The sequence below is a fragment of the Podarcis filfolensis genome (assembly GCF_964270895.1).
Source record: "Podarcis filfolensis genome assembly, chromosome: Z".
In the NCBI taxonomy this organism is placed as follows: domain Eukaryota; kingdom Metazoa; phylum Chordata; class Lepidosauria; order Squamata; family Lacertidae; genus Podarcis; species Podarcis filfolensis.
The window spans coordinates 35,635,175-35,651,038 of NC_139617.1; the positions used below are offsets into that span (position 1 = coordinate 35,635,175).

Consider the following 15,864-nt stretch of genomic DNA (forward strand, 5'->3'; position numbering starts at 1 on the left):
AAAGCACGTCAAAGTGCAAGTAGATAAATAGGTACTGCTCCGGCGGGAAGGTAAACGGCATTTCCGTGCACTGCTCTGGTTCGCCAGATGCGGCTTAGTCATGCTGGCCTCATGACCCGGAAGCTGGACGCTGGCTCCCTCGGCCAATAAAGCAAGATGAGCGCCGCAACCCCAGAGTCGTTCATGACTGGACTTAACTGTCAGGAGTCCTTTACCTTTTTTAAAAATGTGTCTTTAAAAGAGGACTGGACAAATTAATGGAGATAAAGGCTATCAGTGGCTAATAGGCAGACCCAGATGAAAGCAACTCGAGGTGCCAGGCTAGGAGATCTTGAGAGGCCCAAACTGAATAGCATCTGATCATGAGAAACAAAACCTCGTTCTCTTCTTTATCAACTCAATGAAAGTAGAACATTGCTGAAATTTTAGCACTGATTAAGAGATTGTTTATAAATTTATAGAATTAATGAAGACATCCACACAGAACCTTCATAGCGGAAATTATAGCAAAGCTACAACATTGCACTATGTACAAGGTCAGAACAGTTTCTTTCAAGGTCTTTTGGGTGCAAACTTAATTATATCATTAAAATCAGTAAGTCACAGTTTATCATTTTATATGCAGAGAATGCTTAGATCACACAATCAGTCTTGGGACATTGTTGAGCGTAGATCATTCTGTAGCCTTTTTAGTCTATAAAATGATGTTTCGCCAGTACAGTTTGTAACCATTAAACACAGGAACAATCTGAAAATTGTTTCCACATTTGGAAAAGCTGTCTGAATTTTTCCTGGAATATTACTTGATACATATCTTGGTGGGTGAAATTTTCTTTTTCAGGGTGAGCTGGTTTGACATACAGGTAGAAGTGCAAGAATTCATTGACTAGACTAAGGTCAACATCCTTTGGATACTTTGCACCAAAATCACAATGCCATTGTGAATATGTTCCTTGGTTGCTTGAAGGTTCACCACAAAAGAAAAATTGCCAGCTCCTATACACTGTTGCCCTTCTGTTTAGGTTGGCCTTAAGAGTGTCCATGACAGGTATAAATGAATTTACCCGTAACTCTTTGAGAAAGTTTGTTTAAGGTTTCAGGTGCTGTCCCATCATCCCCCCCCCCCGCCAGTACCTTCTTTTGACAGTTTTGTACTCTACCTCTGGTAGAGTAAATTTTTCTTGCTGTTCAGTTTCATCAAACTTAGCCTGGTTGTTTGATACAAACTATAATAGTGAGCTGTAAATATTTACACATGTGCTCAATAAAATTTGCAAGCTTGGGAGTGCCTTGCTAACTTTAGCAAAACTGTCCAAAGGTAGAACATAAACATGAATTCAAATCCTTCCATTTTCTGCAGAAGATTTACAGCTTGTTGTCTAGTATCTCCTTTTTCGGTTTCACCACAGTAAATATGACTGAGGAATTCAACAATGTAAGTATAACTTTTGCTAATAGCTGCAGTAGCTTTGCCATGAGCCTCTCTTATTGTGTCGGATAAATGTTTAGGAACTTTTGACCCAAAAGCAAGAATTATTTTAGCACTGCCCATGTTTCTGAAGTAGCTGAGAAAAAGCAATAAAGTTAATCTATTTTGGTAAAAAATCACTGCAACCAGGCATGAATAAACTGCAGTTCAGCCAAAGAGATTTAGGGAATGTCCAATGCATGGAATAATCTTTGCAAACTTGTTCCTTTCCAGCATTTTTGGTTGGTTGCCGTTACAGTTTTCAGCCATATTGGCTGCATTGTCATATGACTGTCCTCTACATTTGCTGAAATCTATTTCAGGATCAGCTCAGCCATACTTTCACTGGTGTGATCTTTCAGTTCAAAAAGACTCAGAAAGTATTGAGCTGGTAATCCATCGTGGGGAGAAACATATCTAACAATGACAGTAAGCTGATAAACATGGGAAACATCAGGGGTTGAATTGACTGATAAACTAAAATAACCTGCCTATTTGAAGTCACTTGGTATTGCTTCTTGAACTGTATTAGCCATCACCTGGATAACCTCGTCACATACGGCTTTGGATAAGTAAGGGTGACCAAAGCCTTTACCTCCATACCGATTTATGTGAGCACACAGGAAGGGATCAAATCTGGCAATTAATTCAAGCAATTCCAGAAAGTTACCATTATTTGGTGAACCGAATTCCTGAATTTCATCATTTCCCCTAAATGCCAAGCCATGTTCTGCCAAAAGAGAAATCAGTGCAATAACTCACTGAAGTACGTGCCTCCGGTAATCCTGCTCGTTTTGATGTGAGCATGTGATCATGCTTTCTTGTTAAGCATGTTAGCATAGGGTTAATATGATTTTTAGAGTTTTTGTGGGTTCAAACAAGATAAGTGTGATGCTAATAATCAAAGTCATTAGAAGCTAAAGCTGTAGTTCAGGTAGTTAGGTTAGAGAAAAATTTGCACACAAAACAGTAGACTTTTCCTGTTGTGGGAGAATACATTAGCCATTCCTGAGGGTAGGTTTTTCAATTTACTTTTGGTGGAATAGAATCAATCCAGAATATTTCCTCGTTATTCAACATGGTCCATAAACCTACATCATTATTGTCTCTGAAATAACTAGTTAGTAATTTTGTGTCTGCGGTGCTGGGGTTTTCGCTGAGATCATTTGCTTTGTTTTCCAATTCTTTAAGATTGCATTGAGCTTGAACTGCTTCTTTTGGTGTAACTATCTTGTGGCATGTTCCTTCTGCACCTTCAGTGGCGGACCATGAGGTCTCAAATTTCAGAGGTGCCCTGTGCAACACCAAGATTTGGTGCTCCCCACCCATCTTGCTCCATTCTACACCATAATTGCAGCATCTCTTGTGGTGCCTTCAAGGCTCTGCGTCCAGTGTGACCAAACCAGTTGCACTCCCCTAAATCTGCCTCTGGTACCTTGTGTTAGTCTTTGTAGGTCCAGTCACTTCATTGCCACTTTCCTTAGAATTTTCTGTACTTGTGGCTGTAGTCACTGAAAACAGTTCTCAAAGTTCTTGGGAGGCTGCGCTCTGTATATAAACTGGTTGTTCTGCTCAAACTGCTTAGTGTCGTCTACTTGATTTTCTTCTATTTGTAAACACGAACGTTCTGTATCTGAGGGATTATGTAGGGCTGTTTTTGCCGGCTGTACAAAGCCGTATGACGTGATTGGCTTTAAATGTTGTGAGTACTTCCTTCTGTTCTTTTCGTCGCTTTCATTTACTAGCACCACTTTCATATTGCTTGCTCATTATTTTCACAAAAAGGTGATTCACAGTGATATAAAAGCATCCTCACTTGTTCTTAAAACACACACTGTAATGATAGACAGTGATCTGAACACTTGCACTGCTTCGTAGTGGACGATATTATTTGATTCTGAGTAGCTTTAAAGCCTCCACAAATTTACTAAACAATAAGTATTCACTTGTCATAGACTCGTGTGTCACATGTTTAATGTTACTAAGGAACTGGGCCTAGATTGTAAAATTTGCCTGTTTTTTTTAGAATTGGGGGGGGGCAAGAGGCCGAGGCCCTCCTAGATTATGAGGCCCTGGGATGCAGCCTCCTCAGTATGTATGTAAATGTAGCCAGTACTATTTTTCTAGAAAAAAAGGTGCCAGAACTCACTATGAACGCCTCTCTCAGTCTCTTAGAATGGCAGTGGCACGCACCTGAGAGGTGCCAGAACTCACCTGAGAGCAGATCCTCCAAGTGTCCCTATTTTCCAGGGATGTCCCTGATTTTGAGAAGCTGTCAGGGACAGTATGTCCCACTTTTCCTTAGGATGTCCCTATTTTCATTGAAGAAATGTTGGAGGGTATGGAGTTATCTGGCTTCCGAGCCGTCTGAAGGCAATCCTGTATAGGGAAGTTTTTAAAAATGTTTCATTTTTCATTATGTTTTTATATATGTTGGAAGCTGCCCAGAGTGGCTGGGGCAACCCAGTAAGATGTGTGCGGTATATATAGTAGAATAATCATTATGGAATGGGACAAGGACATTGGAGAAATGTTGGAGGGTATGCCTAAGAGGTGCTGGAACCAGGTTCCTGTGAGTTCCCCCTGAAAAAAAGGCCCTGAATTTAGTACTGCTACAAGCCATGGTGGCTGCACCCCTGTGGCAGCATCCCGTGGAATACCAGTTGCTGGAAACTGCAGGAAGGGAGAGTTCTCCTGTGCTCCAGTCCTGCTAGTGGGTTTCCCACTGAAGCATTTGGTTGGCCATGGTGAGAACAAGATGCTGGACTAGATGGGCCCCCTTTGGCCTGATCTTATAGGACTCCAGCACTTTCTGGAGGTTGCCCACCCCTCTTGTTGCTGGTTGAAAGTAATACCTCAGCTCCACCACTGTCCCTTTTGGTCAGAGCCATTCACTCTTGGGAAACATCAGAAGAGGCTAAACTGTGGCCCTCTGGATGTTGCTCTGTGACAACTCCAATAACCCCTGACAGATGGAGGTGCTGTTTCGTCAGTCTGCCTCAGGGACTGGCCTGCTGTGGAAAGGGTTGTACTCCCCTTGAGCCTTGAAGCTGTGATGGCAAGGAGTACATTTACGCCAGGGCATTTAGTGTACCAACCATCACATCTCTTGAGTCAGTCTGATTTAGCACTAGTTACCCGTGCCTTCACTGCACTGCTGTTCAGATTACTGCAAACTGAGTTACATGGAGCTACCGTAGAAGACTGTCCGGTCAGTGCAGCGCTTCAAATGATGCAAAATGTAATGGCCAAGCAATTGTTCCCCAGGCTCAGGAGAAGATGTTTAAAGCCCTAAGCGGCTTAGTTCCTCTGGGGCTGCATGCCTCATTATGAACCTGCCCCCTTGTTAAGAGCTGCAGGAGAGACCCTTATGAAGATATGACTGCCAGCAGAGGCCCACTTGACAGGCACGTGGGGGAGAGCTTTTTCCTCCATCACCCCCAGATGAAGGAATGCAATCACACCCACCCACGTCTCTGTTATTAGGAAAGGTATCAAGGCACAGTTAAAACAAAAACAAAAAACCAAGCAGTTTTCCATAGACTCGAGATTTTAATGTAAAGAGTCCCCGTCCCCCCCACTACATAAAGAGCAGATTTTGGCTAACATTCCCAATGTAACATGGTCATGGTCTAATTTTAATCAATTGTTTTTCTTTCTGTTAAAACCATGTATAGCCATTCAAGCAGACCGAGAGTTGACTGCTTTTGAACAACTTATGGTCAATGTTCCTGCTACAGAGAACAATCAAAGAAAAATCTTTGTTGACATTTATTAAGGACTGGAAACTTCTTATGGACTTTTTGCGTGAAAGTGAAAATGAACTTATAATATCTGGATTTGAAGATTGAGAAAATGTTGGCTTATAGAAAATAGAATAGTTGGATGTCAATTTCAGTGAATACTTTGAACTAGTTGCTATATTTAGCTGCCAAGAGAATCAGAAGTCTTTTAATCTTTTTCTATTTTTTCCTTTTTTAAATTTTCTTTTTATTTCTTTTTTCCTTCTCCCTTCTCTTTGCTCCTGTTTTTTTAAAAATTAATTTTAAAAATATTTCTTTTATTCTGGTATATAACAAAAAGATGCTTTGTATTAGGTATAAACTTTTGTACATCTTTTGATGAGTATCTATTAAAATAAAATGTGTGGAGAAAAAATTGTTCCTGCTACATCAGTGGGTGGAGTACCAACCATATACAAAATATTAACTGAGGTAGAATTTGGCCATCTTATGACCACAAAAATTCCCTGGGAAATGGACCTTGAAGTAATAATCTCTAATGAAAAATGGAAAACACTTTGAGTTGGGGGGCAGAGGATGTTTTAAAACAGTTTCGGACCAATTAATGGAATTCTCTTTGAAATGCATACATAGGTGATATATTTTCTGCTTGCAAATATCCCACAAGATACCAGGGGCAACATCAACCTGTTGGAAGGGAAGTGGGGAGACTGGATCTTACATGCATACGGATGGTTTTGCAAATCTGTTTACCCATTTTGGGTTTTGATATTTTAAAAAATGAGTTTAATATTCAAAGTGGACCTACAACCTTACCCTCTAACTTGCTTTACTTTGAATAAAGGACATATCTACTCCACCAATTGCTCATGAAGAACTTTTAATGTTCCTCCTCACAGTGGAAAACATGGAAATAGCCATGCTCTTGGGCCTGAAAACTGAAGTGTGATACTCCATTGCATGGACAATAGCCCTGGCTGAAAAGCTGATAAGCAAGATTTGTGCTACCAAAGGGAATTCTAACCAACAGCTTTTCTATATTGTGTGGCAACCGTTTTTGGATGATATGGGTTAAGAAGACTGAGTTTTCATGGTAATATATGGAAAGATTTCTTGGAGTGATTTGTAATAATTTTATTTGATATTTTAAAGCAACGTGGTTGATGTGTTTTGACTTACATTTTATGTGTGACGTGAAGAATGAAAATGAATAAACATTATTTTAAAAACCTGAGTTTTTAACATTTGCAATGTTTTATTTTTTATTAGTTCATATTATGGTTTGTTCTTAGGTTTTGATTTGTTATACACCACCATACTGATTTTCATAAAGGCTGTGTAAAAGAATAATAAAATCAATGGATAACTTAATTTAAAATGAAGCCCAGCCTTTCTCCTGTTGCAGCCAGACAAGATGTATCTGGTTGCTCACAGAACAAAACACCTCCCATGGCTTATTCCTGAGAATTCAGGGGTCTCAGGTAGACAGTCTCTGCATATGAATGTTCCATTTAACTGCTGCTGCAAGCAACTGTTGCCTGGCCCATCTTCCATGAATTTGCCTATCTGTTTTGTATAAGAATACAAAATGGGGCCTGCAACAGGTGTGGAGTGTTGGTGGTGGCTGGTGGCCCTTGGGACTGGTGAGGCAGAAGGCAAGGAGACCAATTGTAGGCAGAGCCAGAGCCAATGGCAGGCAGAGGCAACTCATTCAAGTTTTATGCCCACCCTCCTCCTCCTCACAAAGTTCTGCAACAGCGAAACTTAGACTGACTGGAGGAAGCTAACAAGCAGTGCCACCCCCTGGACTAATTATAATTAAGGAAGGAAGCCATCAAATCTAACACATGAGGGGGCCACTTTAAATAACTGTATTAAATTGTATTTAAATAATTGTATTAATTAGATAAAACTGGCATTGTTTTAATAAGGCTATTATTGGAATGATATTGGAAAAACTGATCTCATATGAAATATATAATTAGTTATAATTATTTGTTGTTATTATTATGACATTTCTATCCCAGCTTCCATCCAAGGAGCTCAAAATGAGAGTTGTTAGGAGATTCTTATTCCCCACAAAACTACAGTTCCCAGAACGGTTTAACAACCAATGCCTCTTCCCAGGGAATATTGGGAACTGCAGCTGTGTGAGAAGTAAGGGGTCTCCTAACAATTCTCAGCACTCTGAATAAACTACAGTTCCCAGGGGTTTTGGGGGGAGGAAAGTAATGCCTGTTTAAAATGGTATAATGGTGTTTCAAATACATGGTGCATATGCAGCCTTAGATTACCATTAAAAGTTCCCCTGTCGCTTTTTCTTTTAAGAATGGAGTTTTCTGGTGCTCTACTTGGTGGATTCTTGCCTTTTTTGTTTTTTAAAAAAACCGCACAACAAGGAAGCAGAAGCAGCTCATTAAGTCAAACATCTCCCTTTTGAAAGGTGTTGATTTTACATAAGAAAGGAAGCCCAGAAGCCCAGGTCAGGGGCTGAATTTGGTAAATCCCTAGGGTTTCTTTTTCTGTGTGTGTGTATGTGTATAAGAAGGGTGTGAGAGGGCGGAGGAGGGGATTGTCCCCAGCTCTGGGGTTAATAAAGTGGGGAAAGAGTCTCTTTCAGAGGCATTGCAAACAAAGTCCCCCCCCCCTAAAAGAAGCCCTCTGTCCAAAGGCCTACATGGATTGACTTAAACCCAGGGGATAAGTGCTTTAAATTAATCTCATTGCCTAAGAATGAGGCCAAACAAAACTCTTTTAAAATCATATTAAAAATCTATCAAAGGAACAACTTGCGCTTTTCATTGAGAGAGAGAGAGAGAGAGAGAGAGAGAGAGAGAGAGAGAGAGAGAAAGAATAATCCAGCAACGGCCTTCCTTACATTTACACAGCCCAGAAATGCAAATCAAAGACGTTCTGTGCTATTTAATTGCCCTTGTAGCTCCCAGCCGATGCCATCTCGCACGTTAATGAACGACAACCCTTTCTAACACGACAGGAAAATGGCAAGATTGAAATTTGTCCTCGCCAAGACACATTTGGAAATGAGTTGAAAGGTTTCACTTCGGCAAAGGGATTAAAAAAAAAAGAAATCAATTTGAAATATAGTAGGTGAAAGCATACAACCCTAGAAAAAAAAAGGTTACTGACCAAAGCTGCTGGTGTAAATCAAAATATGAACTTGAAGGTAATAGGAATTGATAAAATAGTCTAAGGTTGAAACGCTCAATGGGACTTACTGTTTCTGTGAAGATATGTAGCAAATAGCATTGGATGAACACATGTCCTGTGATAAAGAGTTTGGAGGCTAACAGGACAGTTGCAAATAATATGGGACACAAATTCCAGAACTATTGAGCCACAAGAAATAAATGGATTTGAAAAATCATGGAAACACAAAAGCAAGCACATGGAAGATGCTGTCAGTTGCATTTCTGTTTAACTCACTGTTCTTGGAGAAGGCCCTAGCTCAGTGGTGTAGATTCTGCTTTGCGTGTAACATCCTGGAAAGCCACTGCCAGTCAGTGTAGACAATGCTGAACTGGGTGGGCCAATGGTCTGACTCAGTATAAGGCCCTTTAACTTGCCTCTGCTAGGACAGTTCTGTTGTGTATCTGTATACCTGAATCACTCAAATCACCCTCAAAGATGCAAAGAATAATCTGTCCTCTGAGGAGGCTTCATGGTGTATCTCTGTATGACTGGCTACAGTACCCTGACTGGGGCGGGGTTTGTGTGTCACAGTCTCTGCTGAAAAACCTCTAGCCAAGAAGAGCCCACCATCTTCAAGGCACTGTGTGTCACAGTTGGACAGCCCATCCGTCTGATAAATAAACATCCTTCAGCCCTCTGATATTTTTGATGGTTTTTCCTCATCTTTTCAAGCTCTATAAACAGCGGCATGGAAAGGTTTTCACTGCCAGAAGACCACACTCCCCTTGTGGCATACCAGTACAGTGGTACCTCAGGTTACAAACACCTTGGGTTACAAACACTTCGGGTTACAGACTCCACTAACCCGGAAGTAGTACCTTGGGTTAAGAACTTTGCTCCAGGATGAGAACAGAAATCGCACAGCGGCAGTGAGAGGCCCCATTAACTAAAGTGGTGCCTCAGGTTAAGAACAGTTTCAGGTTAAGAACGGACCTCCAGAACGAATTAAGTTCGTAAGTTCAGACGTTCCACTGTAATGGGCATGGGCAGAGCAATGGGTGCAACCCTTATCTTTGTACAATGAATGGGGAACCATTGGCTTATGCTGGTTGGAGCTGATAGGAGCTGGAGTCTGCCATCCATCCTTTGTAAAGCAGACTGAAGAAGTCAAAGAGGTTTACACATATGTGTGTGAACGCACACACTTTTCCATTTATTCATTCATTCAATATATTTCTACAGCATCCTTCAAGAATAAAGTTCTTCCTAAGGCGGCTCATGTAAGGTGAATATATTAAAAAATTACAATGAGTATAATTAGAAGGGCCACTGCTTTCACCATTCCCACTGTTTCAGGGGTTGCAGGCTCCACTCTGCATTCATAACCCCACTCCCCAAAAAAGAAAGTTTTGGTTAGAAGCTGTTACAACCAACACACCTTAAATTTCATACAGGACAATGCTGTTCTGAATTTTGCTTTCCCTTCCCCTGGAGCAGGCTTTGAAAAAGGGGTTGTGGGGGAAGAAGCACCTCAATTTTTGGTGATACTCCCAGATTGCAGCTACCTCTCAGCTGTCTTGGGAGAGGCTGAGAATTTCTGGCTCATCTTTCAGTTCCCAGGCTGGCCAGCTTTTTCTTCCTCTTGACCTTAGATGCAACCATGTCCAAGCCACTCGAGTATTCAGACTGCAAGATTTCAGCCAGACGGCGCTTGCCCCGAGTTTTCTTGAGAAGAAACTCACGCCTAGGCAAAAGAAAGGAGAGAGATAAGGAAGGAGAAAACTGTTTTTAAAGGATTTGGTTTTACAAGGAGATACTGTTGGATTTTAAATATTTAGTGTGCACTCAACGTTCCTACTTTGAAGAAAGTCTCACCAAACTTAGTGGAATTTTGGGCCAAACAAGATGTGCCATTCATTACATGATTAACATATCCAAGTTTGTTTGTTTTTCTAAAATTAAATAGCAGTTGTGGGGATGGGGGAGATCAGGACTTTGGCAGTGCATGCAGAAGATCCCAGAATCATGAAGGCTGGAACATTACTTTATTTTTAGATGTAGAACAATAATGTGGTGACAGAACACATGCTTTGCAAGCAGAAAGTCCCAGATTCAATCCCCAGAATCTCCAGGTAGGGAGATGGCCAAGGCTGGAATAAGGTTGGTGCGGGGAAAAGAGCTCCATACATCCTGACGGATTGGACTCCACTGGCTGAGTCTCCTTCCTTGAGTTCTTACCTTGAAAATCCATCTCCTGAGTAGTCATACACTTAAGGTCAACAGAATCCTAATCTCTCTCTCTCTCTTTCTCTCTCTCTCTCTTTCTCTCTCTCTCTCTCTCAAAAGAGATGGTAAGATACAGCTCCCTCTTTCAAAAGCAAGCCTTATAGCAGACACCCTTGAGGTGTGAATGCACAACAGGTGTGCAGGTGAAAGAGAACAGAGGTCATACATGAGGAAAAAGCAAAGCACAGCTGAACCATGGAGACATTTCATATCTTCACTCAACTCTCATGTTTTAAAAAAGAGCTCTCTTGTTCAGGAACTGTTATAAGAGGGACTTGGGTTTGGAGCACATCCTATATTGTAGGATTCCGTCACAAGAGAGGTCAAACTGGCTCCCTCTTTGCTTTCCTTCTGCTGGCAGGCAAAGACCTTCCTGTCCAGATGAGCCTTTGAAAACCAAGGTGCAGGCGATGCTGATCACTGGGCTACAGTCGGGGCAAAGTGGGTTTGAATGGCTGGCTCTAAATGTGCTATTGTTATTAACTAGTTTCTTTTTATCACTTTGCATTTCATAGTGATGTTTTTAAATGTTGGAAGCTGCCTTGATCCCATCTTGGAAGAAGCACGAGTATATAAATACAACAACAAACAATGTAAAATGGATTTTTCAGCTTTCTCAAAATGGCAGGACCAATATTTTTGCCTCCCTAGAACAACTGTTCTTCCAGTGATGAAGAGAAGAAGGGACAGCCAAAGTGCTGCCTCAAGGTGTTGCTGGACTACATATCCCATCATCCCCAACTGTTGGCCATGCTGGATGCTAGGGCTGATGGGAGCTGGGAGTCCAACAACATCTGGAGGACCAGTTGTTCCTCCATCTGTGCTGTGGAGCAGCACTACACTGAGGAGAGGGTGCGATATGAAAATGGGAAGTCAGATCTTGCATGGAGTGCCTAGCTGAATTTTCTTTAAATAGGCTTAGAGAGGGGTCTTGGCTATTGCCCAGGAATGGCAGGCATGGGTGCTACACCTGCCTCAGCCTACCCCACACGCTTGTTTTGGGGAGAAGATGGAGGCAACACGCATGAAAGCCAGTGGTTAGGGTGTTGGGCTAGGACCCAGGAAACCAGGATCTGAATCCCTGCTTAGCCATGAAACTTGCTGGGTAAAAAGACCCAAGGTCTAACGTACCTCACAGGGTTGTGAGGATGAAATGAGGTGAGAGAGAACCTTGCATGCCACCTTGAGCTCCTTGGAGGAAAGCTGGGATGTAAATGTAATAAATAAATATATACCACTGCAATCTCTTCCTAGCAGATTTTAGAGTGAGACCCTCAGCAGGCTGCAGGGTCTTTTCAGTTGCATCCCCTCTTGCTTTGGAACTCCCCCAGGAGGCCTGAATGACCTTCCCTTCCCTCTCTGCTGTCCTATCAAAAGGCAGGTCAAGACCATTATTTCCCAAGTAGCTTTTGAGTTGGCTGGGATATTAATTCTGATGCTTTCGAGTTGTCATTTATTTTTACGTGGATTTACAGGGTTGCATTCAAGTTAAATTCTACCCAGAGTAGATCTACTGAAATTAATTTACCCAGGTTAGTTGATGGGTCTGCTCTAAGTCTAACATCACATACTACTGATGGTCTTTAAATGTAGTTTTGTACACTACTTTGGCAGATATTAGCTACTGAATGAAAGAAAATGGCTTTAAAAACAAAACAAAAACAGACTGCCCAAATAAGGGTGGGAAGAGACAACAGCCCTGTGGTGGGCTCAAACGCTCTTTTTGCTGATGCACATGCAACACAGCCAGCCCTGAATTGCCAAAAACTCATCACAGTGGTGGCACTCGCCCCTCTTGGACCCGTGGTGCGTCTCTGGAGAAGAGGCCGCCATTTATCAGGGACTGTTTTCAACACGGATCATGCCGTCAATCCATTTGACGGAGGTTCCTCACTGCTTGCCCCATCCGGTGGCTGGCAGTGCCAAGCAATGAGGCTTCGATACCTCTGGCTTAATGCTATCTGAACACCTGCTTTTCTACCCACTGAGTCAAATGAGCCATCTGTGGCTGATGTGTGCTGTGAAGGGGGGGTGGGGGTGGGAGTGTCTTATGGGGAGGGTTGGTGGCAGCAGTGTAGGAGTGGGGCATAGCATCTATCAACTGAGATATGCTCCTTCAGACAACCTAGCAGATGTCTCCACTACATGGCAACGCTGGCTGATGCTGAAAGGCATATCTCGGAAAGATTTTTTTAAAAAAACTATGATCTCATGAAATCAGGACACAGCATCAACACACTGGTGGAGGCGAAAGGGGCAGCCTGCAGGGCAAAAGGTCCAGTAATGCTGCAATCTGCAACCCTTTCCTAGGGTCAGGGGTGGGGAACCTCTGGCCCATGGGCCAAACTTGGCCTGAGAGTCTGTTTCCTCACAAACCTGATGTCGTACGGTTGGAGGGTGTTTTGTGACTCTGGGAATTAGATGAAGAACGTGTTCTCAGAAGCAGAGACATACTTAGGCTCCCATGCGCCCTTCACAAGGAGCTGTATCAGTGCATCCCCTTCCCATCCACTGCGCCTTGGCAAGGACATGTTGGCTGCCCAGAGCAGCGCAGGGAGTGCACGGGTGGGAAAGTGGGTTCCTAGCCACTCTGAGCCAAGGTGAAGAAGCACATTTTTTGCACACACACCCTGGGCCTGGGCCCTTGGTGAGGGCCAACCTGGTCAACGCCCAGGTATGCTCTAAGGGGCTGTGCATCGTTTTGAAGGGGGAAACTATATAGTCTGGCTGTGCTCCTAGATTACATCTTGTCGCTGGAGTCTTGTGACTTCTGTAAATAGGAGTGTTTATGCCCAGTTTAGGCCACTCCTGAACTGGGATCGCCTGGCCTCAGAGGCCCATGCTGAACTACAGCACCCATAATCCCCAGCTACTGGCCATGCTCTTTGGGGGCTGACTGGAGTTGGAATCCAACAACATCTGAAGGGCACAAGCAGAGGTGCAGTCTAGGGAAAAAATAATGGAAATAGAGTTGAGAACATTACATAGGGAACCTGTGGCCCAATCCTGGTGTTGTACTCCAAATCCCTTCAGCCCCAGGCCAACAGTCAAGGATGATGGTGGGAGTTTTGGGACTGAAAATTTGGACTGCCCATGATGTAGACACCTGCAGATTCCTCATCCAGGTTGAAAAGGGTGAAGAAAGGGGAAAATATGAAGCAGAACGTTTAGGCAGAAAGCAATGCGCTGACGAAAAAGAGCTGTGGGTCCCCTACTGAGGCTCAGCGGTGTAGCTAGGGGTGGCATGCACCCTGCACCCAGGGGCGGGGCAGGCCACCCATAGGGCGGGGCATGCCGTGGAGCCTCCAAGGAGCTGAGCGGGAGGCAACGGGCCAGACGCAAGCCCTACACTGCCCTTTTGGGCATGGCAGAGCCTGCAGGCGCCCAAGCCACTGTGTCACTCCCAGGAGAGACGTGTGGCTTGCGTGCGCTGCAGGCCCCGCGGTAAGTGTTGCCCCATGCAGTGTGGCACCATGTTCGCCCCCCTAACTACACCTCTGTCTCAAACTACCCATCAAGTCTCTTATATCGTAAGAACATGAGAAGAGCCTGATGGACCAGGCCAATGGCCCATCTAGTTCAGGATCCTGTTCTTATAGTGGCTAACTACAAGCCTGTGGGAAACCAACAAGTAGGACCCCAGCACAAGAACACTTTCTCTTAAGCAGTTTCCAGCAATTGGCATTCAGAAGCATTGCTGCCCCCAACTGTGGGGGAACAGCATAGCTACCATGGTTGGTAGCCATTGATAGCCCTCTCCCTCCATGATACCAGCCTCTCCCTTGCAAAACGAACCCCTTTCTTGATCTTGCACTTGGCTCAACTCTTCTCTAGTCTCAAAGCTCCCCCCACCCGCCGGACTCTATTTATTTCCGCAGCAGAGCACCATCCAGAGGAGGGGGAAAAACGCCCCAAATTCCTCCCTGGGCCAGGCTCCAAGCTTTCCCTGCCACTAATTAAGTGATATTAAGGAAGCGGCAAATGCCACAAGGAAATTGGCAGCTGAAAAAGGACTCCAATCTGATGACGAGGAGATTGCTTTGCAGGGAGAAAGCTCTGCAGCTGCAGCTTGGCCTGGGAAGGCTTCTTTGCCTGAGAGAGCCCGTCCTCTAAGGGGGCTGTGCCGGCCTCCCCCAACCCCCAAAAAAAATCTGGCCAAAGAGAAAAGTTCAAAGAGCGTTAGGATGTTAGGTCTGCTCATGCAATGTACTTCTCTTTCTCTCTCACAACCCTCTTCCACATGTTTGTCCCCGACAAGGGCCAACTTTTCTCTCATTACTCAAAAAGCAATGCAGAAGAGGCTGTGTGTGACTTGCGTTTAATTAGACCTGATCGTTCTGTATTGGGGGCAATAGGGAGTAATCTGCAAAAGCTAAAATTTGAGGCCTGCTCTCATTTCGATCATGCAAGCTGAAGGACTATAAACCCATAGTTGTTGGTTTTGTTTTGTTTTGTTTAAAAAAAAAACAATTTGAGAAGAAATATTGAGTTGTACAGAGTGTTAGTTATACTCAGTGTAGACCGGTTGAAATTAATAGACATGGCTGACTTAGGCTCATTAACTTTAATGGGTCTACTCTATGTTAACTGGAGACAAACCACTGTTTTTGTACTTGTAGAATATGCCTAGTCTTGGACATATTTCTTCTTTTTTAAAAATAAGAATAATCAGGCAAAATTTAAGGGCCAGATTTCAGATATAGAAATGGACTCTGTACTACACGGATCATGCCTTTCTGAGGTATTGATTCTTAACACAGGCAGAAAAATTACACATTCCACAGCTGTGCCAACTCCACACAGGCTTACCTGTGTAGACACCAACACCAACACCACAGAATATGGTTTTGGGTGCAGGATGCAGCTTCTTAAGAATATCTGCTTTCATTAAAACAATTAAAAATAATAAAAACTGAGCAAGTTTCTAGTCCTTACGGAGGCCAAACTATTTGTTATTTGTGTGTGAGAGAGTGATGTAGAACTTTGCTCTGTTTTTTAATCTAGTTTTTAGGATTTTTTACTAAATGTTATTGGGTATATTTTTATGCAAACCGCATAGAGACTTATTATATTAAGCAGTATTAAAATTTTATGACTGGCTGAATGAATGAATAAATAAAATTACCTAAATAATAAAATAAATTAGGCATACTTCCAAACCTGTGAGCAATATGTAGGGAGATCTGGGAAGCTGGGATATATAGTCAGCTAGATAGG

The 15,864-nt window shown here is 43.0% G+C and overlaps 2 protein-coding genes and 1 long non-coding RNA gene across 5 annotated transcripts in view; 1 reads left to right on the forward strand and 2 right to left on the reverse strand.

Annotated features, from left to right (window-relative positions):
- The window catches only part of BARHL1 (BarH like homeobox 1), a 33,358-nt gene extending 31,923 nt beyond the window's left edge, over window positions 1-1,435 (forward strand). Inside the window, exon 4 of the transcript XR_014543855.1 lies at window positions 1,361-1,435. The gene's annotated coding sequence lies outside the window, so the exon portion shown is untranslated. The remainder of the gene's footprint in view (window positions 1-1,360) is intronic.
- LOC310754613 lies at window positions 430-3,076 on the reverse strand. The gene is made up of 2 exons (XR_014543925.1): window positions 2,965-3,076; window positions 430-2,931 (listed from the first exon to the last, which is right to left on the reverse strand). It is a non-coding gene; the product is annotated as an uncharacterized lncRNA (long non-coding RNA).
- Window positions 3,077-9,533: 6,457 nt separating this feature from the next.
- Window positions 9,534-15,864, reverse strand: part of DDX31 (DEAD-box helicase 31) — a 66,552-nt gene continuing 60,221 nt past the window's right edge. For all 3 annotated transcript variants that reach the window (XM_083596389.1, XM_083596390.1, XM_083596388.1), the window contains exon 20: window positions 9,534-10,105. In XM_083596389.1, coding sequence (XP_083452515.1) covers window positions 9,964-10,105 — 142 coding nt within the window. In that variant the 3' untranslated portion in view covers window positions 9,534-9,963. The remainder of the gene's footprint in view (window positions 10,106-15,864) is intronic.